Source organism: Alternaria burnsii (genome assembly GCF_013036055.1).
Source record: "Alternaria burnsii strain CBS107.38 chromosome Unknown 700, whole genome shotgun sequence".
Taxonomy (NCBI): domain Eukaryota; kingdom Fungi; phylum Ascomycota; class Dothideomycetes; order Pleosporales; family Pleosporaceae; genus Alternaria; species Alternaria burnsii.
The window spans coordinates 132,887-159,597 of record NW_024066121.1 but is presented as its reverse complement, the minus strand read 5'-3'; the positions used below and the strand labels follow the sequence as shown (position 1 = coordinate 159,597).

The following is a 26,711-nucleotide window of genomic DNA, read 5'->3' as shown; positions in this document are numbered from 1 at the left end:
GAAGAAGCACGACCGACGAATCTCTTGCATATCGGTTGTACTCATTTAGCCAGAGTAATTCCGCGGTGCTATTGGTGTTAAGCATGCAGCATTTTCTAGCTAGTATGCGGGGGAATACAATGAGCTGCAGAACCACCGGGCTTAATGAGCCTCAAGATCCGGGGATTGAGGGGAAACTAATTTTGATCGTCGCAATTTCACGCAATGACGTCATAATTTCTCCGTGCCTCATAAGCCTACATTTTGTGAGGCTTGCTAAGAAATTCTATCATATGCTTCGCAGAAGCCGGTTATGTCACTGAATTTCAGCGTCTTGTCTTTGAATAGCAGGCGCTCCTGATAAGATAGGCGCCGTCACTTTGCATAGTAAGCGCGCTACGGAGTCTTGCACTATGTCCAGTCTCGAGAAAAGTGTCATAACCTTTCATACGCAATGCTACACAGGAAGCTTACTGGACTCAAATAGTATAGATTTCACCTTTCCCCGACGGCAATGTGATGCGCGTCTCTACGGTGTTGTCACACAAAGTTACTTGTTCCTCCGGATATGATACGGCAGCATATAATGCGCACCGAAAGGAGAAACGACCATGCAAAGCAACCCAGCTGCACGTAATTTCGCAAAATTTGAACTTAACACTCCGTATGTGCTGAGCACGGTGCATCATGAGAGATCGTGACCGACCCTTAGTGGCGATGCGATACGGCGAGGACGGTTCAAAACGTGGTTTCTGTGAAGGTTAGTGTGGAGACCAAACGACGATTCGTTGTGATGACTTACAGACTAACATTGATCTGATTAGTACGATACGACTTTCCTAACTCGAAGAGTCTCAAACTCAGTTGCTTTCATGATCATTTGGAAGGAATCTTGGTAGCATATGGGTGGTCGATATTGCGGACTAAGTGAATGGCTTGGAGTCCTTGGGTCATCGCATACCAGAGGGTGGCTACGGCGTTGGTGACGCTCATAACCACTTCCTCAGAAAGGCATAGCCAAATATGCTTGAACTGTCTGAACGAAGCAGTTGATGTCCCGAATCTGCTTCAGCATTTCGTGACCAGCCTGAATGTATAAGGTCTCTTGCTGTTGACGAGTTAAGGGCGTACCGATGTGCTTTTGGTCCAGGTTGTTCAACATGCGAGCCTCCAACTTCAGCGCAAGATCGTCGACCTGAGCCAATTGGAGAATGGCTTGGCCTCCATTCCAGGTGTTGCTGGCGTCGATGTTCATCTTGTTGATCGCGTGCTTGAGAGCAGTCATGAATTGGCCTTTCACATCCTGGACTGGCGGCGGAGGAGGTGCGTGTCGAGCAGCAGGAGCTACACTGCTTGCGCCAGAGATGCAGAACGCGCCGATAACCTTATCTTTTGCCGATGCAAAGAACATCTTGGCATTTTTGTGAAACTCCTTTGCTTTATTCACAAAACGGTCGAGTTTGCTGCAGTCTTGGAGTTCGTGCTCAGACTGTGTGTCGTACTCGTGTTCGATTTCTGCAGGCGTTGGTGGACGATGCAGGCCCTGCATGTGGTCTGAGATGCGTTGAAGAACAGCAAGTTCTTGTTCCTTGACCATGGGTAGTATCTCCGATGGTAGCAAGCGTTCCTTGAGTTTCGCTGCCGCTTCGTGGTTCTTGCGCTTCATGGTCCAAAACAAGCGATGCATGAAGTCCACGCGTTTTTTGTGAGGAAAATCATCCAGCGAAGGGGGAGCGGTTAGAGGCTGAATGATGTTGAGCTCTTCTTGGGTGAGCGGCGCATCTATCGAGTTGGCCTGGACCGGGATGGAGGTTTCCTCGGCGTTGTCCATCTCCTCATCCCTGACTCTCGCTAAGAACCTCTGCTCCTCTCCCAAAGCTATATGCTCGGCTTGAACACCGAGTTCGTATTTTTGGTCAAGCCAGTCTTTGTTCGGTGGATTAGGCAGTGACATCACTTCCGAGTGTATTTTATGAAGAACGTTGCTTTCAATATCATGCGTCAGCTTGTTGAGTGCATTATTGTCAAGCAAAAGCCCATATTTTGGAGAGACTTGGCGCTGCATCTTCTCCAATTGGTCGTGCAGGTAGACAAGACCTTGTTGGCGGAGCTCGTAAGACAGTTCACCAAGATACTGGTGATCGCTTTGTTTCGGTGCTAGGTGGTTATCACCGAGCTGAACAAACTGCTGGAATGAGACATCATGACTAGATGCTGATGGAAGTTCGGATGAAGACTTGTTGGCTGGTGACTCGGAATTGCAATGGATTCCTGAAGCACCATCCAGATCGAGGTCCATCGCGTCCGATGTAGATACACCAGAGGTGGTGGTGATCGAGCCATTCTGCGAAGCCGAGCTTGCGTTCCGAGTAGAGATCTTGATCGAGAACAGGACGGCGTTCGAAGTGGAAACATCTTTTTTGGTAGCGGCAATGACATCAGGTACAGTTACACCCGTTGCATCGCTGACGTTAGAGACGAAGGGTTCGATCAGAACGAAGAAGCCTTGCTTGTCTTTCATGGTGTCAAGCTCGGCCACCACAATAGCGGTCAGTCTCCTGTGCTCGTCGTCCGTAGTTGTCGTATCAGTGACGTGGAAATCGATGGCTTTGCTTATAGCACCTTCGAGTAGGTCCAAAGCGTCAGAAGCGTTCTGAGTAAATATCTTCTCCCGGCGACAGATACTGTCCAAGCAAAGTTCGATCTTTTTCATACCAGTTTTGCGGACGTGCTGAGCAATAGTAGACCCATAGACATAGGGGAGTGTCTGCCGCCCCAAGTTGGCATCAAGGAAGGCACCGCATGGTCTGATGAGCGCCGCCTTGACATTCTTGAGGTCACTGTCCGCCGCCGATGATGCAGGCTGTGAAGTGTTAGTCGCGAAGACCGCGACTTGGACAAGGTACTAACCATAGACGGACTAAGCGTTGCGCTAGTTGTGGACATTATGACAGAGTTCAGAGTCTTGTTTTTATCAGGTCTTGTTCATCTCACGACGTTGTTCGTACACTTACAAGACTGTGATGGCCTAATCTGAGAATCGAGGTGATGATCCTGTCTAGTGTATGCGTCTGTAGGAGTGACGAACAGTGTCGATAGGAGCAGTAAAATTGGGGGATAATATGGGGCTATAGCGAGCGTATAGGTGTATCTTCAATGATCAACAAATCGGGTAGGCTGATTATGAGAGATGTGTCTGTGGAGCGTGTGTTGAGCTGAAGCGTGGGCAGGCGATGATAATTCGAAAGTTCAGCGTCGGCGCGAGAAATAGCAAAGAGGAGGCGCCAATAACAGAGTCATAGCGCAGCGCGCGTTCAGCCGCCATTATCAGAATTTCTTGTGGTAGTGAAATGGGGAAATATCTAAGAATTGACGTTACGTTCGGAGGGGCAGTGAAAGTGGAAAGTAGAAAGTGGGCGTCCCTGAACTCATCGACCAGGCAGCTACACACGGACGCTTGAGGATAGGTGAAGATTTCCTATATACAGTCAGGGCTCAGGCAGATGATAGGTCAGCAATTTGGTGCGGTATTTAACCAAAGCCCAGAGGGGCGTTTGCTCGAAGTCATTGTTGTCAGGTCACTACCGTATAACATTTATCAGATCCAATTGTGAACTCATCAATTCTCGAAAATCCTTGAATGTTTACGAACCGACCTGTGACCAATATCGGACGTGACACATGGCTTTCGATCAAAGCTTGAACACATCAGAAATCATCGGCTTTCGTTTAAAGAAGCACATATTTTTCCTATCTAGGGTTGTCTAGACGTTTCGTCAGCTCTGGGCCTTTTTTTCCTAGTTTGCCTGTCTGAAACCTTACGTGTTGCACAGTAAAGAGAGCCTTGCAACTTTTCACCAGTGTTACAGGAAAGGCACCGATCTGTTATCTAGTAAATAACGAGGCCCATGGCATAAAGGGGCACTATATCATCGTACGTTTCTCGCAGTAGCTTGAAAAGAGCGCTGGTTTGGTACAATTACTGCTACCACATGTGTCTAGATTTATGTTAACCCTCATGTATGTCTTGTGTAGTTTGGTAAACGCTAGCGATAACAGAATTTCTCACGATCGTCACAGTAGTCTTGCCCTGTAGGCACGTACTCTCCACATCTCCAGGCATCTCCTCTGCAAGTCGACATAATGTAAAGCTTTTGTATAATTGAGATTAGAAAGGTAGTTGAGTATCAAGACGAATGAACACGGATGCCAGGTTTAGAAAGAATTTTAAGTTAGGCTAACCAAGTTGATAGCAAGCGATTCTTTATAAAGCTTGGGAGGATCTCCTTTTCATGCAAAGGTGTGGGGGTAATCAGGAGACTGCAATATAGATAAGAGAACGAGGATGGGCAAGCATTGGTTGACTCTCAAGTATGTCTCTCAGCTACTCATATATGTTGCTAATACTTCTCTCTAGTGGTGTATTACTACGAGCTATGATTAGTTAGCCTTACTCTCATCCGCAGCAGGCAGGGGTGTCATCAGGCCATATCTAGACAATACGAGTAAGGCTGAGTTTCAGCCTCGTTGAGATAACATAATTGTATCACCGAACCATTGTATCGATACTTCTGCATATTTGTGCGTTATCACGGATTATAGTTTGAAGTGCGACTACTCTCTTTACACAGAGCTGAGACAAAGCTCTAACAAGTTGTGCTTTCTGATAGTTCGACCTCTCCAGTGTATACGGACGTGTCGAACACGCGTTTCTATGCTCAATACGCCGCTGAACTACACCAACCCATCCATTTGCCAAGCCTACATACTCACCAGCTGGCTTCGCCTTCCTCGTCCTTCCTACTTCACTCCTCCTCTCTCACTAACCCTACCACATCTCAAACTCTGTGTCTGCCTGCTCGTGAAACCGGTGCCTGATAATCGTTCTAAACCTAGCCTGGTGCCGGGTGGTCGTCGGCGAGGCGTAGCTGATCAACTTGGTAGCCATAGTGGTCTTGAGAGGCTGACGTATCGAGCCTTGATTTAACGTGCATCGATTGTGTCAACCACCGTGTGCCTGATGCTTGGGTAGCCAAGTTCGTAGCGACTCGGATCTGTGCTATGTCGTTTGTTCAAGTCTTGGCTAGACTCTTTCACCCAACCTATTGCTTCTTTTCGCGATGCTGTGTTCACTCTCTACCTTCTCTTATGCTTCAAATCAGTCGAATTCGCTGTCCCAGATGACTAATATGTATTCCCCTTGAGAGCTAAGGGTGAAGTGCAGGCCGTCGAGCCTATTTGCGCTCTGAACGTAATTTGGCGGTGACCTTCTTTTGGACATCATCCCGGGCAGCACCAGAAAGAGTACCAAGATGGAATGAGCCTATACTATACCGAAGGTTCACTAGTCACGAGACTGTGCCTATCAATGTCTCGTGACCTAGGTTGATAGTGCCCTAAGGCATAGAGTGGACAGGGGCCTAACCATGTGTGGTTTGGCCTACCACAGGCGAACACCTATCCTACCCATGCATACAGATACGGGAATGTTTAACAGTTGTTGGGACAGGTTTTAGCAGGGTTCTTGTGCTCTAGAGCTTCATCTCTTTGTCCTTATTGATATATCAAGATGATGTGGGTCTGGGCGCATGTTTTGTTTCTGGAGATCCACACAGACATGTTGTATGTCGGTCGATATTTTTGGTACTGGAAGTATCCGATGTTGGCGAAGGAACTAGCAGATCAGGTTGGTGGCTTTTATACCAATTTCAGGACCAAAAGAATGCTTCGTCGGTCACTTCGCCAGTCGTTTCCAGAGAAAAAGGAACACATGCTCGTTTTCCGGCAGTTTTTGCAAGAACGTGGATGCCCAAGGGGGGCTGTCAATTTTCTGGCCAAAGAGGACAGAAAACATGATGGGAAGATGTGGCCTGCTGGAGTGGCGGTTTCCATAGATGTTGCAGAACCAACGATGCACGCCATGTCTGTAGATCCTTGGTGTTCCGGAAGAAGAGAGGGAAGAACATATATCTGTTCTTGTATTCTTTCGAGAACAGGAACATTACGACATTCTTGAGTAGTTTTGGGAGCACAGACATAGAAGGCTCGTTCGACGATTTATGTCTGAGTAAAGAAATGATCGTTGATGGCAAGATGACCCTTACCAAAGGCGGGATTTTATAGTCTTCTAGGCCGGCGGAAGTAACCTAAGGAAACCGTACTCGAAGGTTTTCAGGCAAACATGGGATCCGTTCGTGTGATTTTGAGATCAAACCCCAAAATGTCAAGTTCCTGGCCAGTGGAAGATCTGCTGGGGTTTTCCTCGCTTTCTTTTTTGAGAGTACATTGATTTGATGAGGTGTTGGTGATAAGACGCAAGCACAACGCTGTTGAGTTACACCGTCTTGAATCGCAGTAGAAGTTTGTTCGATCTGGAGTATGTGATGGTACGATAATAGTTTTGGATAGGCGGTAGAAGCACTGGAATCCCATGCCTTATCTGGATTTGCTTTTTGGAGTCGCTGTCGGTGTGTACGTTTGATGTTTCTGCAGGAGCAAAACAGTCCATGAATCGCGTTTCTGACAAGTTTGAGGCAACATGAAGCCTAACCGCTCGAATTTTGGGAAAGATATGCGAATATCTAGAGGACTCCGACAGGCCAAAACCATGTTTGTTTCTTTTGAGTGTTTTAATTGAGAGAGAGTTTGCTGATCCAGAGGATGAGTGAGAAAGGAGTGAAGAAATGCAGAAGAGCGATGGTTTTATATCTTTCAGACTGCACGCTAATCCGAAAGTCGTCACAAGCGAACATTCTTTCGGGAGTAGATGCATAGGGGTGGTTGTGCGTGAACTATTGCTTAATTGGAGCGAGGTCGAGAGTGGAATGACCGCACATGATCTCTTTCCCTCTTCTTTCGACACAAATTGGAGGTTCAGAACAAGGCAAACGAAAAGAATTGAGGGCTCACCATGAGATCACAAGCCAGCTGATTAGACTATCATCTTGTCTGCCGCTACCTCTGGCTACCCATCACTCCTTCTAGTACCTGGATACCATTTCCTGCCAACAAACACAGATAAATAGAGGAACCCACATCTATCGCGGCACCAATTCTCCGTCGAAACAGACCCATACAGCCGGGAACAAAACTCGCGTAAGTCGCGGTCAATGTGATAGCCCTAAAGATTAACGTGAACACGCGGGTACATGCGTCGCTTGTGTTGTCTACTTGGGTACATCCAGGGATCAACGAACCAATCACCACCCGATCAACAGCCACGAGCAACACATGTCGATTCGAGTAGTCAGGAACAGCGACTGCGACCGCTTCCGCGGGCCGAGTCCATGCGCTTGTACATGACGGTCGTGTGTCACAACGCCTATGCGATGCAACGGGCTGCGGAAGAAGTGCCAACTGGGTTGCGCGCCTGTTGATGGTTGAGCGTCACAGCATGGCGGTCGTCATGGACAGGTCGATCGGTGCTGCTAAGCGGCGATTTGAGCGCTTTATTGTCTGAACGAACGCATGTGCCTGGGACTTTGCGGGACAGAGCTTGGGAGGAACAGCAGGAAATGGTAGGTGAGTCGATCACGCGCAATGCCAGTATCGCGCCCAAGATTACGGCAGAGGAATGACGAGTGCGCGGTATTCCGCAGTGCGTCGTCAACAGGAGGAGCAGTTGAGACAAAGGCTCCGACCAATAAGACGAATCTTGCCGGATGTAACCTTGTATTGTGTAGACCCGGGTGAATGGTACTTACCGTGGTAAAGGACTACAAGAGGTCAGTGCGAGGGTATGGAGCAAAGCTGTAGCCGTTGATGCATAAAGGCTTGCAGCTCTGTCGCTGCACGACAGTCGCCATTATGCTTGGTTCGCGGCAGCTGCGGTATTTGTTAGTGGCCGATGTCAGCACCACAATAGCTGTCGTACATGCGGCTGGTGTAGCGAGTTGCGGTGTGCATGGTGAAGTGGAACGGGAGTGGTGGGGAGGAGCACGGAGGAGTGCGATGAGGGGCGCTATTCATGTCGCCTGGCTGCAGGCTGCAATGCGGGGCACAAGGTTTCGAGGGAAATGCCCCTCTTCCTTGTAGCATACCATGCATCTGGGAAACGTAAACAGATGTCGAAGATGAGATGGTACGCCCGGGTTTTTGGGGTTCTGCAAATTCGCGCAAACATGGCCAAGAGACACGAAGATGCACTTTGTTGGCGAGGCTGAAGAGATGCCATGAGGGCGGCTTACCAAGCATTTGTATGAAGCTGTGTGGGACAGGACCGAGGTGCAGCAGCGCTTGATGAAATTAGCTTGGAGCTCGAAGATAGTAATTGCCGGCGCATGTTTCGGCGGACCTCGGGACGGTGGAAGGTTGAAGTGGTGACAAACTGGATCATGGTATGATGGGAGTGCAAAGTACAGTGTCGTCACGGTGCTTTGGGGGCATGACGGAAGCCAGTCAGAGGGTAGACAAAGCAGATGTCATGTTCCGGATCGAGTACGTGTCTAAAGATGGAATTAGTGGTAGCCATACGTCAGCGCAAGTGCAAGGCAAGTCCAAGTGTCGATAGCTTAAACATGTCACGCTCCACTATGAAGTATGCCATCATTCCAACTCTAGGAACCGCTTTTGTCGTCGAAACGAGCAAACGAGGGGGCGCATGTTGTGCAGAGTGGAATTAGTGAATAGCTAAGCATGTGCCGTTTCTTAACACAATTAGGCAAGGCTTCTTCGCCGATGTCCCGCACCCGAGTGAGATTCCAGCGGTCAACTGGCGACGACTGGCGTACATGATGTTTATGAAAATCGCGCAAGCCAGGCCTGTTGCAGAAAAACGTACACTTGGACGAGGCAGTGCACAATTACCCATGGATTACCCCTCGCACACGCGAATATTAGACCCGCCGGGCCTCGTTGTGAGAAGGTTGAGCGTCGTAGTCCCCAAGCCTGCCCAGCTCGCTGTTGCGCTGCAAGTTCGCGGATACCGGCCACGCTGCCCTCGCCCAAGCCAACGACATCATCTGCCGCCGATCCGCAAATTGCTCGGCACTCGTGCACAGCCACTCTGCTGTGGCTCTCGGATCCCGTGGTGGGAAGCAATTTGAAGAGGGCGCTGGACCTCGAGTTGCGACGGCGTTTGTCAGCGCTGAATACGCCTCTCTGCCTTTCACGTTGCACGCACCTGCCCAAAATTGCCCGTTGACTGATTTCGTCCGCGCCGGCGACTCTTGCCTCGATAGTCACCGTGTTCTTGCAGCATAAATCCAACCACGCGCGCCTTCCGAACCTCATCTCCACCACCCGCCGACGACGCAGATACGCCGTTTTGACCGCCGTACAATAACACACCCTGGGCTCCTTGCCCGCGAGACACCTGCGTCTCCAAAAATCCCACACACACGGTACTCCATAAAAACGACCCACACAGCATCCTAGCCGCGCCGGCCAAAAGAGCAGGCCAAAACCAGGGAACATGGCGGCGCCAACCACGAACCACCCACCCAGCACTGCGGTCAAATCCGCTGCCTCTCCGTCTGCTTCCGCCTCGACTGCCTCTTCAGTCCACTCGCAGCCCGATACCATACCCGCCCTCCCCCAGCCCGTCGTCAACCACTCTGGCGCCAGCAGCGTGCAAGCCGCCGCCGAAGCGCTGCTGAAGCCCAAGAAGCCCACCATGACGTCGCGCCTCAGCAGCATGATGGGCATCAAAACCTCGCATCTCGACAAGAACGGCGAGGTCAAGCCCACCAACGGCAACGGCACCTCGCCCAACGGCCGCCCCCAGCCTGTGCGCCAGGGCTCAGTCACAAGGAAAGACGGCCCCGCTGCGCCCTACAAGCGCTTTTGGCTCACCGAAGATGGCAACCACGAGCACGTTCTCAAGGCCGCGAAGCGTCAGGAGAAGCTCTCCGACATGTTCCAGAGTCTGATGCTCGGCAAGAAAAAGGGCGACAATGCCGAAGAACAGCCGCTGAGTCTCATGTCAAATTGGGTCGACGTCATGCGCAACGAGAAGGAGAAGCTCGCCGAGCAGAAGAACGCCGTCAACGCTCTCCCACAGACGTTGGTCCAGAAGTACGGCAAGTGTCAAGAGGTGGTCGGACGGGGAGCCTTTGGCATTGTCCGCGTCGCACACAAGCAGGACCCCAAGGACTCGAAACGAGAGCAGCTCTACGCCGTCAAGGAGTTCAAGCAAAGACCTGGCGAGTCCGCGAAACGGTACCAGAAGCGCCTCACCTCCGAGTTCTGCATATCCTCTTCGATGCAACATCCAAATGTCATCACCACGCTCGACCTGCTCCAGGACGAAAAGGGCACATACTGCGAGGTCATGGAATACTGCTCTGGAGGTGATTTGTACACGCTTGTCCTCGCAGCTGGCCAGCTCGAGGTTGCCGAGGCAGATTGCTTTTTCAAGCAGCTGATGCGCGGTGTAGAGTACATGCACGAAATGGGCGTGGCACATCGAGATCTCAAGCCCGAGAACCTGCTCCTCACCACGCACGGGTCCATCAAAATTACAGACTTTGGCAACGGTGAGTGCTTCCGCATGGCCTGGGAGAAGGAGGCGCACATGACGGCTGGTCTTTGTGGCTCAGCTCCCTACATCGCCCCAGAAGAGTACGTCGACAAGGAGTTTGATCCCCGTGCTGTTGACGTTTGGGCGTGTGGTATCATCTACATGGCCATGAGGACGGGCCGTCACCTTTGGCGTGTGGCTCAGAAGGGCGAAGACGAGTTCTTTGACCGCTATCTCGAGGATCGCAAAGAGGAAGAGGGTTATCGACCCATTGAGGTTTTGCGAAGAGTGAGTTCAAATCTGCCCTTATCTAGATACAACATTGACAATCCTCAGCGACAATGTCGTAACGTCATCTACTCGATCCTCGATCCTATACCTGCCCGTCGCCTCACCGCCCACCAGGTGCTCGCCTCTGAATGGGTGTCCGAGGCCAAAGTCTGCCGCGCAGGCAACGAAGGCTTTTAGGCCGGTCCTTCGTATTCTTAGCCTTTGACTCTTCCACCATATGTCTGGGATGTTTGCGTTCGTTTCTTGACTTGGATTTCTCTTTTTTTGGACATACCCCCTTTTACGCCCCGATGCCAACCAGCATAGCGAGATTTTGGGCATCGGCAACTTCTTCTTGCACTCTCGTATGGCGTTTTCTCCTCTCGGCATCAACGGATCACCATAACGATACACATGAGTACTAGATGACGACAGCGTAAGACGTTGGAGAGCGATGGTGGGTTGGATGATATGTATGGCTTGGGTGGCTTGGATTGAGTGTAGACCTTCGCTCGCTTGTTAGTGGATACTGGCGGACTGTATCATGGCTGCATTCGGTAGGGGCGGCCGGTTATGAATTCTATACGAACAGCACGCATTTTTGTATATGAGCGTGCCGCGTGCCACGCTATTGAGCCATGATTCTGCGTGCATTTATCTTCAACCATGCATGAGGGCTCAGACCGTACATATGTGCGCATATCAATTAAAGATTACTGTCGCTATTTTGAAGGCCGGGTACATTTAAAAGCCACGAGTCAAGCATCACAGCCATCCTTCCCTATCTCTTGGCAACGTCATCGCTTAGACGACAGATGCGCCTCGCGATTTCACTAGGGCAAGCGGTGAAACAATCAAACGTGTCTTGACGAACGAACACCCGTTCATGCGCCTGCCAACCCCAGTCACTTCCTCCTGACTACCCCATGTTTCTTCTCGACAACACTGGGCAGCTCGAAGAAATGCAACCAAGCAATGCGCACGACTGGCACTCCGCTCCGTAACTGGACTCTTCTCCTGCTGCTATGCAGCGTATCCGCGTCCGCCCTCGCTGAAGCAGCGAATGAGGCAGCGAACGGCGAATCGAGCGCTACTGCACATGAAGGTGCCACGCCGCAGCATACGTCCACTCCCGCGTCTTCGCCCACGCATTCGCCGTCACCGTCGTCCGTTCGGAGGTATGCCAGCAGCGGAAGCACATGCCCATATCGCACAATAAACTACATCACACACACGCTCCCACAGCAATGCGCAAAGACAAGCTGGTCAGCGCCGGGCGAGGCAATCGCGACCGCTGGCACAGGTGCTGAGGAAGGAGCCATAGCTGGTCTACAGACTCCCACGCCCGCGGCAGGAAACGGTTCCGAGGGCAACACAGGAGTGGACAACGGAGCTACCTCAGTCGTGGTGTCCGAGGCTGGCTCGACTGCTGCAACTACGGATACTGCAAGCACCGCTGAACCGGAGCTTGACCTGGAGGCAGACTCACCTTTTGACAATGCCAATTTCCTCTCCTTTGAGGAGTGGAAGAAGAGGAACTTGGCGGCCGTCGGTCAGTCGCCTGAGAACGTTGGCCAGGGACGAGCAGCCGGCACGAACCAACCTGCTAGGCGACGACCCGTCAACGTAAACGCCCTCGACTCGCTTGGCGACGAAGGCGAGATATCCATTGACTTTAGTGGGTTTGGGTCTCCGGAGGACGAAAATGTAGCAAACAGTATCCAGCACGGCAAGCAGAGCGCGGGAGCTTCAAAAGCCGCGGACGGGGAAGGCAAGGTCGCACCAAGCTCTTGGGCGCTGAGCAAAGATGCAGGCAAGACGTGCAAGGAGCGCTTCAACTTCGCCTCGTTTGACTGCGCAGCGACGGTGTTGAAGACAAATAAGCAGGCCAAAAGCTCCTCTTCTATTCTCGTGGAGAACAAGGACAGCTACATGTTGAATATATGTTCGGCAGACAACAAGTTCCTTATCGTAGAGCTCTGCGACGATATCCTCGTCGACACCATTGTCCTCGCAAACTACGAGTTCTTCTCCTCCATGTTTCGCCATTTCAGAGTCAGCGTCTCTGATCGGTATCCGGTGAAATTGGAAAAATGGCGTACGCTGGGCACATTTGAAGCGCGCAATTCGAGGGACATTCAGCCGTTTCTGATCACGGAGCCGCAGATTTGGGCGAGGTATCTGAGGGTGGAGTTTTTGACGCAGTTTGGAAATGAGTACTATTGTCCGCTCAGTGTGTTGAGGGTGCATGGTACGACGATGATGGAGCAGTTCAGACAGGAAGAGGAGGAGGCAAGGGGTATTGATGACGATGACGATCTGGAGGCAGATGGTGTCGAGGTTAAGAAGCCGGCTGCGGACAGCGGGCCTTTGTCACCAGAGGAGATACCGATTGAAGCAGCAAAGGATCTCGGCATCGACGACGCCGATGAGAACGTCTCTTCGGAGGCTAATTTGGGACCGTCGTCTGAAAGCTCTCCTGCGCCAACGGTTACAGCAGAACCGGCGGACGAACCACCTCAGAATCAGCCCGTGCCAGAGTCGACGACTACATCACCTCTATCTGTGCCGAGCGCCTATGGAGCCGGAAGCGAGAATGTCACAGCTTACGGAGAGCCGAAATCATCCGATACCCCTCCACTAAAACCGACAGATGGCACGTCGCAGGCCGCGAGCTCTTCATTCGACGCCTCCACGAACAACTCCTCAGACTCCGTATCTCGCGTTGACACCGCTACAGCGCCAACAGACAATGCCACGGCTTCGTCTTCAGGTAGTCCAGCAGCCAAAGCATCAAGCAACAGCACCGTTGCGAGTGCGCCTGCCCAGGGCCGCGGCTCCTCAACCCAGCCCAATGCGCCCGCGCCTTCGACCCAAGAATCCTTTTTCAAATCGATTCACAAGCGTCTCCAATACCTCGAGGCCAATAGCACGCTCTCGCTCCAATACATTGAAGAGCAGTCCCGCGCTCTCCGCGATGCCTTTGTCAAGGTGGAAAAAAGGCAACTGGCCAAGACGGAGAAGTTTCTGGATCACCTCAATAGCACGGTCATGTTGGAGCTGAAGAGCTTTAGGAACATGTACGATCAGCTCTGGCAGAGTACCGTTATCGAGCTGGAGAGTATGAAGGAGAGGCAGCAGAGTGAGATGGGGGAGATTGGTACGAGGCTGACTCTATTGGCGGATGAACTTGTTTGGCAGAAGAGAATGGCCGTTGTGCAAAGCACGCTGCTTCTCCTCTGTCTGGGCTTGGTGCTGTTTGTTCGCAGTGGGACGCTGGGTGCGGGTGGTGGCGGTGGCAACGACATGCCCATTGTACAGCAGCTCGGCAGCAAGTATAGCAGTTTCTTCGAGTCGAGCCCGCCGCGCAGAATGTCCGAGGCGGAGGGCATGAGCAGGCAGCGCAGGACGTTTCGGAACATGTGGCGCAGTGGTGAGGCAAGTGGGCATCTGAGCGATCATCATGATCACCGGAGGGATAGCGATGGTGGTGTCAGACGTGGTGGGGACGGTAGTGACACGGAGACGGAGGGACTGCGTAGTCCGGTGCGGATTCAGTATAGTCCGCCTACGCCTACGAGTCCTGCGTCGCCGAATATACACGCTTCCCGACATCACCAACGCCATCGTAGGGAAGATGAAGAGGGAGAACCGTCTTCTAGTCCCCCGCCGGTTCGTTCTATTCGCACGAATGGCATACATGCCGACTCTGCCGGGGACAATGATGACGACGACTACCAGAATGAACCGGAAACACCAATAACAACAACAACCACAGCAGAAGACCAAGCCACCAGAATCCAGGTCCTGGAAACTCAATCTGGTCCCGCAACGCCAAATGGAACAAGAGATTCACGACCGAGTTGGGAAGAAGTGGAACGAGCGGTTGATTTGTTGAAGGCGGAGGAGGAGGAACAACAACAACAGCAACAACAGCAAAATCAACAGCAACATCAGCAGCAACATCAGCAGCAACATCAGCAGCAACATCAGCAGCAGCAGCAACAACAAGGGCAGAAGAATAATGTCTTTGCTTCGTCGCCGCCGAATTCGCCGGGTGGGTCGCCGGGGAGGAAAAGGAGGAGGAAGAGGGAGAAGGGTGGGGGGAAGGCAGAGATGAAGAGTCCGCTTAGACGGAGTTATAGTAGTTTTGACGGGGGAGCTGGGGAGTGAGAAGGGGCGGGGTTGAGGGATCGTGGTATGGCGTTTTTGGGGTGGTAGGGCTATGGGATGTGTTGTGTGTAGCGTCGGTAAGGGTGTTTGTGGTATACGCATATAGTAACCACGAATATCTTCACGTCAAAACTTTCTTCCTAATCGAGCAGTATGATCAAAGCAGTGGATTGTGGGCTCAAATCTTTTGACCTCCTACTAATACCTTTTGTTTTTCACTGTTCTACATCTTGATCACTTCTCTTGACCCTTTCGTTATATGAACCTCACACGATTTTCTTAGCTCCTCTTTCCTAATCTGGTAGGTTTATGCAAAAGTGTCGATTACGGTACGCTCTTGCGATGGGCGCGCAGGGCGACCATGGCGACTACGGCTGCTAGAGCTACCCTGGCGATCAGGGAAACTGGGGCGAGCATGGCGAATATGGCGAATCGAGCGGACGGGGCGCACAGCGCGAGTATGGCTGCCGGCGCTGTGAGGGGGCGTCCGTGGTCAAAAGCGCCCTGGCTGTAATCGATGGTTTAATGGGACTTTCCTGATTGGGAAGTGTTCTATCTGAGCTATTGATCGCGGTGGTTTACACAAGGCTACAACGTGTCGGTCGAATTTAATGAAGATCTGGATCATGTCATTTTTTTTTCTGATAGATAGTTGTCCCTGTGATGCCAGTCTCCAAGAGGTATCTAGGTAGGTTCTGGCGGATATACACAACGCAGCTGTGGGTTTTAGTTCACTCTGTATCTCGTCATCAGCTTCTATGACTTGCTCATCGACCTGCAATGGAGCAAAAGGACTGCTGGTCGAATATCGTCAAATGGGGTTTTCCCAATGAAGCTGTCGTTTGCTTTCGTGTTTACAACCCGCCCACTACTCGTCTAAAACTTCGCGACCCCCTTCGTCCCTTCACTCCGCATAACTTTCGTCTCTCTCAGACATGATGTATCCTTATCAGGCAAAAATTCGACTCCTTTCTAAATTGCAGCAACTCTCATCATCCTACCAACACCTGCTACTTGCTAAGTGATTGGAATCTTAGTCATGCAAGTTCCAAAGAGATGGAATGCGGGAGTTTTGATAACGCTGCAACATGTTGCCTGAAGGTCTGTGGGGCCAAATCAACCCCTCGTCCACGCTAAGTATTGCAGTGCAGCGACGACGGCACGATTGACACTTAGCTCCAATCTCAACGTCGGCTCCACTTCTTCCTTTTGATTTACCACCAAACATATAGGTGCCCGTGTACCTCTCGAGCTTGTCTGCTCCGCACACGCCATCTTGCTCGAATGTTGGAGGTGCACCACTCCGAGCAGGTCGGTTGTCAGTGTCGTAGTTGCCACCCCCACCATGCGCCTCTTACAGCGTCAAGATAATGACAGTTTCCGGCTTGTCTATCGCGTTGATGAACAGATACCGCCTTACGCAATCCTTTCGCACACCTGGGGAAGTGAAGAGGACGAAGTTACCTTTAAAGACGTGGTTGATGGTACATACAAAAAGAGAAAAGGTTATCGGAAACTCCAGTTTTGTGCGAAACAGGCAGCTGAAGATGGTTTAGACTTCTTCTGGATCGATACATGTTGTATCGATAAATCTAGCAGCGCAGAGCTTCAAGAAGCTATTGGCTGCATGTTCCGTTGGTATAGGGATTCGGCAAAATGCTACGTCTATCTTGAAGACGTTTCGAATGAGTCACTTATGTATTGGGATGATCGTGAGCATGATTACTCGTTGCAATTTCAAGAGAGCAGGTGGTTTACCAGGGGATGGACACTCCAAGAGCTCCTTGCACCAAAAGACGTCAAGTTTTATACCAAACAAGGTGGTCTGATCGGAAGAAAGTCGGGCATGGTTGATTGGATCGCCGAAATCACGGGTATTCCTACGGATGCTCTGCAGGTTACACCGCTGTCGCGCTTTGGTATCGACCAGAGAATGAAGTGGTCAGAGGGACGGAAGACAACGCGTCAGGAAGATCTGGCCTATTCGCTACTAGGCATATTTGACATACACATGACACTCTACTATGGTGAGGGCAGGGAAAGAGCGTTCGAGCGACTGAAAAAAAAGATAAGAAAATCTCAACACGTCGATGGCTCCAGTCTTCAGCAACCAGAGCCCATCGCCCTTCGGTCTGACCATTTCGGATATGTTTTGCATAGCTCCACAATGCTACACGAGACAGACTATCAGTACAGTCTTCTGATGGGCAATGACTCGAACGAGACTGGAAAGCCAGATCTATGCGCAGTGAAGAGAGGTGATACCAACTTTAAAAACCTTGAAGTCAACCTCCTCTATGGAGCTTACGATTACCAGAAATTCGTCCTCAGGATCGCGATACCGAATTTCACACCAATGCGAGAACATTGGACCATGGCCGGACAAATGAATCCTGGACCAATGGATTTCTTCCTCGCAGACTGGAGTGGCGATGGTACTTTGGATCTTGTCATGATCAAGAAGTCCTACACTGGTACACAAGTTCGTATATTTTCTGGTGCCGACAAGTTGCAGACAATCTTGTTTGAAGGTGAAACAAATCTCGGTAAAACGGACCATACATGGACTTTTGGCATGGGGAAATGGGGTGAGGGCGAAAAACCGGATTTGATCGCGATCAAGAAGTCCAGTACTCTAACCAAGACCACTGAAGTGTACATCTTGAAGGGCGATGATCGCTTCAGAATCGCCAAACTGCAAACTCAGACTGCCCTACACGAGACAGATTCGAAATGGGACTTTGTTGTCGCTGACTGGAATGGAGATGGAAAGCCTGATCTAGTCGCCATCAAAAAGAGCGAGACAGCTACCAAATGCACAGAGGTGCATGTGTTATCTGGGGCATCTTCGTTCCAAGAATTCAGCTTACGAGCGGAAACGCCGTTATTCAGAAGCCACGGCCTATTCGAGTTTGCAGTAGCGGATTGGACTAGAAATGGAAAGTCGGATTTGATTGCATTCAAGAAGAGGGAAACCGAGACTGGTAACACAGAGGTGCATGTCATGAGTCAGCTGGTCTAATCTTACTGGCCTAAGACCTTCATAATTACCCTAATGTGTACTGTCTTTCAGCACATCAAGTCTACGAGAAAACAGATGGCCACAGAGACTGGAGGTGAAAGAGCGTCACTCCGCTGTCTCAATTAGGCAATCTGTACCGATTGGAATCGATTGCAACAACTTTCGTAACCCTCCTACCGCCTGCAGCGAAAGTATAAGCCAACCCAAAGACGGATGTTATCTATTCGTTGTGGTAGATTTTGCAAGAGGCCAGTCTTGTAGAGACGAGATGGGAACAAATCTCACATCGTTACTACACATTGTCCAAAGGCTTCGAGTTACAAAACTCCAGGCGGACGGCTCATCCATGCTAAGAACTGCAATGCAAGGTTAGCTCCCAACTACCTCTTATCGAGGCTCGCTATCCAAGCTCCTAGGCTTGCTGCCCAACCTCCTACTGCCCTTCTAGGCCTGCTCTGAGTACATAAGGCTGGCCCTCAGCCTTATCTATTGATTTGATCCTTCGCGCTAGAGATCACAATACAGCTACTTAGGGCGAGCGCCTTCTCGTTCGTGATCATTCCCGCAGCCGTAATTGTTTGTCGATTGGTGTGTAGTAGTTGAGCTAGCGCACCTTCTACAACATCTGGTATGCCGTTCATATTCGGTCGCAATAAGAGTTGTCATTCAGAGTAGTTCTGAGTGCGATTTGTGTACCAAGTTGTGGTAAGCTTTCTGACACGTGCTCTTGTTGTGCACAAGGCAGATATGCTAGCGCGGGTTCCCCGCGTTTTCTCGAACCTACCTAAGCAGCCACGTAGCCTTCATCGATTCTCGTGCGTACACTGCCACCAAATATATTCCATGCCAACAAGCGTTACAGATCTCCGTTGGCTCTCTATCTGAATCTTGGGCGTCAAACTAGGAACTCCCCTGGTCACCAGGCTGTATAGCTCACCAGTCGAGCCATGTATCTCACTTCCCGATGGCCCTGCAATTGCTCCGCGACAGCTCAGGCGCCTTTTTCAATATTCAGGCCGGGTAAAAGTGAGCGAAAGCAGGGTGGCTCACTATATCATTCGCTTTCAGCGCAGCCTCACGTTCTGTAGACTCACCTGCAGGGCCTTTCTCAGCTCACGATGCGGGCAACATGCTGCGCCTTTGGCTCTGTGCTGTCACCACAGATGCATTTAAAAAGCGTGAGCTGGCCACATGTGCCTACGCCAGGACAAGCGAAGACGCTCATATCTATCTTCGCCGGTAAAGAAAGGTCAAAACCATAACAGCTCCGCCCGTCCTAGGAAGAGCTCGATATCGAACCACATGACTCCGAGCTACAGCGAGTACGTAGATGCGCAGATACCGAGCCATCCCTGTCTCAAGGGATTGGCCGATTTTCTTCATGGTTATGGGAAAACACAAGTTCATCCGACCAAATTTTCCAGCATCGATTTCGCACAGGGCAACTGTCAAAATCCGCAATCGTGGGAAATACGCGCAAGAGATGCTCTTTTCACCACTGCATCCTTTGGAGTCTCGGTGACCTCGGAACAATCGGAAGAACAAAAATTGCAGGATATCCTGGACATACCAAGCGACGCACAGGGACGAGTGTTGATCATCGAAGACATGGATCGACACATAGCATCCTATCTTGGCGCACGATACGACATATCGCCCTTCTTCTTTGCAAACCATCTGCATAACAGCTTTTCCAACTTCGAAGAGCGACCACCGCTAGGCTCACTGACTATCCCCTCGATTCATTGCAAGGGGAAAAGTATCCATCTGCACTACCGACGAGTCATCGATCTTGGACCCGCAGGACGCGAATCGTCGAAGCAAACGTGTACGAACAGTAATTTGACGCGTTCGGTCACCTTGACGCCACCAATCTCGCCACGCTCCCTAGGCTGGGCTCGTAGTTGTTGCTCGATCATGAAGAAATTGATATCGCAAGACCAGTGGCTTTGTATGACTATCCTTACGCGTAATTTCTCCCTTGGCTAACGATCAATCTAGGTTTGGTATTCGTCGATCCAACAAACGCATATGTTCGTATGTCAACGGATTTGAGTAAACCTTGCTTAAAACAAGTCCCGTTACATGGCGGTGGACCAAAGCTTGGTCTGAGCATCACAAAGTTCTCGAAATGGCAGAGCAACAGCGATAATGTCATGACTACGAACAACGCAAGGAATCTATCGGCTGCTCGGGCTTCTAACACAACCGAAGAGCCTTCGTTGCGAGACATACTCATACAATGCTTCCAGCAACCTTCTCCAGACTTCGATGCACAAGATCCGTCTCTTCTGAGCTTAGCATACCACCCCATTCGAATCGTCATCTCGGAATGGAACTTCTACACGATGCTGCTCAGTCGTTACGTAGAGCATTACGAATACGCTCTCATCTCGTCCGAGGCAAGTGTCCAACTATCTAACCTCGAAGAGCTCCTCCCTTGGCGCAGACGTTGTGCGCGAAGTCTGCAAAGATTGTGCCTTCTCCGTGTATTCATTGAGTCTCATCTCCAAGATATCCACAACGAGAAACTCAAATCGGTCTGGACACCGGTACTACAAGACATCGACCATTTCTCCTCACAAATCAGCAATTGGGCCTCATTCTTGGGTTCCATGGTCTCGCAGCTTGATACACATCAGTCGTTGATCGAAGCACGTAGCGTAAGGCGCTTTACATATGTTGTTCTGGCGTTCACAGCCTTGAGTCTGGTTACGAGTATCTTCAGTATGACAGATGAAGTCCTTCCGTGGGGTAGTCGGTTTTGGATCTATGTCGTCATCGCTGTGCCTTTCACACTTTTCGTTCTGCTCGGGTATTTTACTCTGTCTAGGAATTTAGGTCGAGCGTAGGTGTAGACAGTTGCGCTAACGAGATACCATCATCGTTGGCAAGCAAATGCAGCCTCACGTTGTTTCTCTTCTACGCTAAGAATTGCAGTGCAAACATTCGACCGATCTCGACCGCATCATACAAGGGTACTCTTCGGCCTCGTTTCAATGTCTCTAGCTGTTCCTTTGCGCTAAACATTGCAGTGCACGTACGATAATACGTCGCTCAAGTTCGGCCCGTAAACCGTGCTAAAAACTGCAATGGGCCCGGGAGTATGGCACGCTTAGTCTTGTTCACTCCTCATCATGCAAAGCTGGTCTTCAGCCTGGCTTCTCTGATTCTGGCCACCCCTCAGCCTTACCATCAATTTGCACTGCAATATTTAGCGTTGACCAAGAGCTACAGGACCAAACTACGTGTATGTATAGTGATTGCTGTTTGTTGCTTCCACATAAGATCAATTTGGGGGTTTGATCTGTTGTCGAACCGTTCAACGTCAATGTTGGGGGCTGATAGCGGATCTAGTATAGCAACCCTTAGTGCAGAGGGGCATACAGATGACAAAATTCAGGGCAACCTTGGAAAGTTTGGATGAAGGAGACATTATAGTCTGGATGAAAGGTAATAAGGAAGCCTTGCACGAAAGAGTTCATCGTAATTCCTAACAACACCCTAACATGTCTGCTAGTCGTATTCGCCAATCGTCCATTGCCGAGTCCTGGTCATACGTCCCTCTACTTCTAGTCATTTGTATTCGCTGAGAGTTGCAGTGTAAGAGGGCTCTGTGCAGTCCATTTCAATCTATGAGCAGTACAGGGCAAGGTGTTCTTTAACGCTAGGAATTGCAGTGCACTCAGCTTACAGAGTAGGGTTAGGGAAGCTGAGCTCCAGTGTCTTCGGTCAACACACGGGCTTATTATTGGTTGGATCCCTGCCGTCGCTCATGCACATAACCACTTGTAGATGGATTATGGCCGCTCGTCTGCGCTAAAGATTGCAGTGCAGTGGGGTGTTTGTTGGATGTACGTTCTTTCGAGCACAAGGCTGATTTTCAGCCTTGTACGCTCGCACCCAATGAAGCTGACCTCAAAGCTCGTTCCCTTGGCTCTGGCTGTTCCTCCACGCTAAGAATTGCAGTGCACTTACAGTCTGGAGATAAAGGGCGGCTGTGTGAACTTCCATTGGTTAGACAGTTGCCACTTCACATCTGCCTTCAGTGATATCCGATCTTGGAATAGTCTACCACGACATGGACGCAATCTGTGTCGGCACTGACCAGGAACCGCGTCCGAGAAGGCCTCTGCATCGGGTGTATTCAATTCCATGATGTGTTGGGCGCAGCGTAGCCTACTGCGAGGGAATGGTCAAGCCCACAGGCATTACAAGCCACCCACAGAGCCATCTCCTCTTGATCGCATGATGCTAGTCAGACAAGGTCTTCTAAAAGTATGGCACGAGCCTTTTTTTATCATGAACGAAACATTCGCCACCACCATCCTATCGTCAATCTTTGATCACGTGCATAGTTCCCCGATCCATATACCCACTTTCACAAGCCAGAAGCAACGGCACCAGGCTTAATAACGAAACTTTTATATTCTATGCCTCAAAATCACGGTATATCATCCCAAAGTCCGATACCAGAAAACGCCAATCATGCAATCATAACCTTCCCATTTCCCCACCTCCACTCTTCCATCACGGCAACCATCTTCCTTGACAAATCTTCTTCTCCTTCTCTATCTCTCTTTCTCTCTCTTTCGCACACAAAAACACCATTTAATCAACATACTCACTCCTCACCTTCTTCGCCCTCCTCTTATTCGCCTTGAAATGTTTCTTACCACTCATCATTTGCATCTCCTTAGGATCCACATCCTTCTCCAACGCCGCCATCATCTTCGCCTTCCTGCCACTCAGCTCCTTCCCTTGCTCACTATACTTGTAATGAAACGGCTGGTTTACCTTAGCCATCCCTTGTCCCGGGCCAAAAAACCGTTTATCCATGCGCTGCGTCTTTGCACCTTGAACGGGTACACCACCGCCGTCGAGCTCATCGTCCATGAGTGACATGTCGTCGGCTTCGGGTCCGGCAAGGGAATGGTTACCAGGGAGGTTGGCGAGAGGGTGGTGGCGGCGCTTGGCGGGGAGGTGATTTACGTCGTAGAGTTCGCGGTTGAAGTGCTTGGGGTCTAGCGGGGGATCGGTGGGTGGGGGATGGCAGAAGAGGATCTTGCCCTTGACGTAGTCCTTGAGGATGTAGCGTGCGGCTCGGGACTCATCTGGTTGACCGAGACCTTGTGTGGAGAAACCTCGGGCGATGGCGTAGGCGCGGAGGACTTCGTCAGAAGTCAGAATGCCGGTTCCACCTTCTTCGATTGGTCGGGGGTGGATCTTCATTCCGTAGAGAGCCTCGAGGAAAGGTTGTGGGATGCGGCGTGCAACAAGACCGGCGGGACCAGTGTACTCGCGGAGTTGGTCGATTGGCAATACACCAGCACATACGAGTTCGGCTTTGGTTGTTGCAAAGTTGGGGAACACTAGACCGGGGCAATCACACAGGACAACCTTCTCACTGAGATGGATAGTTTGGAAGTGCTTGGTCTTTCCGGGTGTGGCGGACACAGACACCTTCTTCGCACCGATCAAGGCGTTGATGGTGGACGACTTTCCGACGTTGGGGTAACCGACCAGACCAATCGATGTCTTTCGCGGTTCGCCATTGGGTCCGGTGTCGACATCAGGCGCATGTTGGAGGAACAGGGCTTCGAGATCCTCGGTTGTCAGTATTCGTGTGCGCTCATCGCCATCAGCCTCTGATCGGCTTGCGCCGGGTACATCGACGGTCTCTTCGTCCACCCACTGTTCCTTCTCCTCTTGCTTGTCTTGCAAGCTGATCTTTTTGGCTTCCTTGGCAAGCGCATCAGCCTCTTGTTCTGAATCATCTCCCATACCATCGTCGGTCAGCAACTCATCCGAGTCGATATCATCGTCTGACTCATCGTCCTCAACAAGTCCAGCGCGGGCTTCGTTGATCTCTTTAGCGAGTTCAGCCGAGAAGAACTTGTAGTTGATGCCCGCTTCGGTAAAGTAGTCGGCCCAGGCTTTTCGCTGCTCCAGCGTCATCATATCCGCCTTGTTGACCAGCAACAGGTTGTTCTTCTTGGGGTCCACCTCCTTGACATAGTCTTCCAAGTCCTCGGATCGGAACATGAGCGGGTTTCGAGCGTCCACAATCTGCACAATCAGATCCGACCGCTCGATAACTCGCCACAACTGCCTCCAAACCTCGAGATTGCGCTCAAAGGGTGTCAAGAGGAGGTCGTTGTTCTCTTGTAGCTCAGCCAAGCCTCTCCGCCATTGTAGTAAGGACGCCCTCTCCTTCTCGTCCAGCTCTTGCGGCGTAGTGTCCTTGTCCCAACGAGGTCGCCTCGGTACTGTCAACCTGTTCTTGTTCTCCTTGTGCCTCTTTGTGGCATTGCGCTCCTCGAGTGGCGAGAGGAGGTATGGGTTCTTCTGGTCCTTGTGAATGATCTTGACGTTGTTCATTTTCTCGGCGGTGAAGTCGGTGCCTGCCAACTCTGCAGTGGAAAGAAAGTCGTCGAGAGCGCCTTGTTCGGTGACGGACCGCATCTTCATGTACGACGCTTCCTTCTTCTCGTTCGTGATGTACTGTGGATGTTAGTATGGGTCTTATTGTGTGTTCGATCGGACACCTCTCAAGACATTGCGCATTGTGCCTACAAGCGTGCAGGTGTTGGACTGCATAGATAACATACCTTCTCACCATTCTGACCTGTTCGCTCGATACCCGCATTGAAGTTGCCCTTTCGCAGATTATCGCCCTTTCCCTTTGAGAACCTATCGTTCATCAGGCTGTTGCCCAGCCCGACGCTCTTCTTGGATTTGGCGAGCACCATGTTTGCGGTCAAAAGTGTGTTTTGTGTGGTTGTGGTGGGTGTTTCTGACCCAATAGAGGGGTGAGTGGAAAGAGAAAGTTGCGACGGGAGTTGCCCCACCACGTCATTCACGGGCTGCCCTCGCCTAAATTATTTTTCTGAGCGCCCGCCCGACGCCAAAAGACCCTTTGTAAGCGCTTTCCCCAGACTTCCACCGCAACCAACAACTCGCCACTGCTTCGAAGATCATTGGGACGAGTCACACAACCCGCCAAGATGCCTCGCCGACAGTTCATGTAAGGAGAGAAATTCGGGTGCGCAACCAAAAAGTACCCCGCTAACCCCGCGACAGCGATAAGAAGAACGCGACAAACTTTCGTCTCGTCCACCGCGCCCAAAATGACCCGCGGATCCACGACGAAGATGCCCCGCAGATGGTCTTCGCTGAGACCAGCGCACCCAACCAGCGCGAAGAGGACCAGCCCGCTGGAAGTTCACGTGCGTCGCAATACTCGTCCGTGACGGGACGCAGCGCAATCAAGTCAAGGCGCGACCTAGAGAGCGAATATGGCGACAAAGTACGGAAGAACGAGGGCGAAGCGGCCAACTATGGCATCTACTACGACGACAGCAAATACGACTACATGCAACACATGCGCGACCTGGGCTCCGGCGGCGGCGATGCATACTTTGTCGAAGCCAAAGCCGAGAAGAAGGGAAAGCAGAAGATGGATTTGGCCGACATGCTGCGCGACGCCTCACTGAGCGACAGCAGAAGCCAGGCCGACCTCAGCGTGAGCAGCAACATCAGCAGTGTGAGCGACTTTTTTGGCGAAGACATGGCACCCTCAGAGTTCGTCCGCAAAACCACGTACCAAGACCAACAAAACATTCCCGACGCCCTCAGAGGATTCCAGCCAGACATGGACCCGCGCCTGCGCGAAGTGCTCGAAGCGCTCGAAGACGAAGCCTACGTCGAAGACGACGAAGACATCTTCAACGACCTAACCCAAGACGGCTACGAAGTTGATCAACGAGAATTCGAGTCGACAGACTTTGACAACGCGGGAGAGGACGACAGAAACCCCATGGACCGTTTCCTCGACGGCGACGACGACGCAGGCTGGGAATCCGATGACACAGTCAAAGCGCCTTCCCCCAGACAAAAGCCCGCCAGTGGCGAGATGCCTGCGCCAGACGAAGCACCCGCCCCAGCCGACGCAGCCGACCTCGCCTATCTAGACGAATTCAAGAAGTTTAAACAAGACGTAAAAGCCGCCAAACCCCAGAACAACAACGATGCCGCCAACAGAGGCATCCCCGATAACCAGTCCTTCATAACAGGCGCATCAGGCCTAACTTCAGGCGGCCGCCACAAGAAGCGAAAAGGCGCAAAGACATCTACATCTGGCTATTCAATGTCTAGTTCTGCGCTCCACAGGACCGAAGGACTTACCTTGCTGGACCAGCGCTTCGACAAGATTGAAGAAGAGTATGCTGACGATGGGTTCGGGAATTACGATGACATGCCTGATGATGCGTCCATGGTCAGTGGAATGAGCAAGATGAGCAAAATGTCCGGTATGAGTGGTATGAGTGGGTGGTCGAGCTCAGAGGCGCCCCCGCTGCGCAGCGATTTCGATAGCATCATGGATGATTTCTTGGGGAACCATCATAGTGTGGGTAAGAGTGGACGCAGGGTTAAGAAGGGTAAGCAGCAGAGTGGGCTGGAGCAGTTGGATGAGGTGAGGAGGGGGCTTGGGGCGCCCAGGGTGAAGCCGCAGGATAAGTTTAGTGTGTTGAGGGCTTGAGGTGTGGGGGATTTGAGCTAGCTCTTGGCGACTTGTTCTTTTTCGTGCTGAGAAAGATGATATGATGGGTTATGAATGTATGCATTTGTTGGCGTTTAAGGGGGGGTCGGGAAAAAGGGAATAAGGATTAGACAAAGGCTGGGATCATGTTATACCCATATCACAAGTATACAGTGGAATGAGAATCTAGACTTTACTTTCATAACTTCATTCGTTGATATCATTCAAGTCGTGACTGCTCTCGCACGTCCAATCACATCATCCTC

General features: G+C 51.1%; 7 protein-coding genes across 7 annotated transcripts; 5 read left to right on the top strand and 2 right to left on the bottom strand.

The window, feature by feature from the left end:
- Positions 1 to 982: 982 nt before the first annotated feature.
- GT037_009143 (uncharacterized protein) lies at positions 983 to 2,925 on the bottom strand (the record flags this gene model as incomplete). Its single annotated transcript, XM_038934190.1, has 2 exons — positions 983 to 2,842; positions 2,890 to 2,925. The coding sequence occupies 2 exons, from the start codon at positions 2,923 to 2,925 to the stop codon at positions 983 to 985; spliced, it is 1,896 nt and encodes a 631-aa protein (XP_038782992.1).
- Positions 2,926 to 9,391: 6,466 nt separating this feature from the next.
- GT037_009142 (pkinase-domain-containing protein) lies at positions 9,392 to 10,906 on the top strand (the record flags this gene model as incomplete). The annotated part of the gene is made up of 2 exons (XM_038934189.1): positions 9,392 to 10,726; positions 10,775 to 10,906. 2 exons carry the CDS (start codon positions 9,392 to 9,394, stop codon positions 10,904 to 10,906), a joined length of 1,467 nt encoding a protein of 488 aa, XP_038782991.1.
- Positions 10,907 to 11,683: 777 nt separating this feature from the next.
- GT037_009141 (uncharacterized protein) lies at positions 11,684 to 14,881 on the top strand (the record flags this gene model as incomplete). The annotated part of the gene is made up of 1 exon (XM_038934188.1): positions 11,684 to 14,881. One exon carries the CDS (start codon positions 11,684 to 11,686, stop codon positions 14,879 to 14,881), a length of 3,198 nt encoding a protein of 1,065 aa, XP_038782990.1.
- A 1,345-nt stretch (positions 14,882 to 16,226) lies between these two features.
- On the top strand, positions 16,227 to 17,903 carry GT037_009140 (uncharacterized protein; the record flags this gene model as incomplete). Its single annotated transcript, XM_038934187.1, has 1 exon — positions 16,227 to 17,903. One exon carries the CDS (start codon positions 16,227 to 16,229, stop codon positions 17,901 to 17,903), a length of 1,677 nt encoding a protein of 558 aa, XP_038782989.1.
- Positions 17,904 to 19,184: 1,281 nt separating this feature from the next.
- On the top strand, positions 19,185 to 20,755 carry GT037_009139 (uncharacterized protein; the record flags this gene model as incomplete). The annotated part of the gene is made up of 2 exons (XM_038934186.1): positions 19,185 to 19,854; positions 19,905 to 20,755. Coding segments are annotated over 2 exons (1,521 nt in total), but the record flags the coding sequence as incomplete, so codon positions are not given.
- A 1,759-nt stretch (positions 20,756 to 22,514) lies between these two features.
- GT037_009138 (ribosome biogenesis gtpase-like protein lsg1) lies at positions 22,515 to 24,655 on the bottom strand (the record flags this gene model as incomplete). Its single annotated transcript, XM_038934185.1, has 2 exons — positions 22,515 to 24,407; positions 24,515 to 24,655. 2 exons carry the CDS (start codon positions 24,653 to 24,655, stop codon positions 22,515 to 22,517), a joined length of 2,034 nt encoding a protein of 677 aa, XP_038782987.1.
- Positions 24,656 to 24,910: 255 nt separating this feature from the next.
- Positions 24,911 to 26,445, top strand: GT037_009137 (low-temperature viability protein ltv1; the record flags this gene model as incomplete). Its single annotated transcript, XM_038934184.1, has 2 exons — positions 24,911 to 24,930; positions 24,987 to 26,445. The coding sequence occupies 2 exons, from the start codon at positions 24,911 to 24,913 to the stop codon at positions 26,443 to 26,445; spliced, it is 1,479 nt and encodes a 492-aa protein (XP_038782986.1).
- Positions 26,446 to 26,711: the final 266 nt, after the last annotated feature.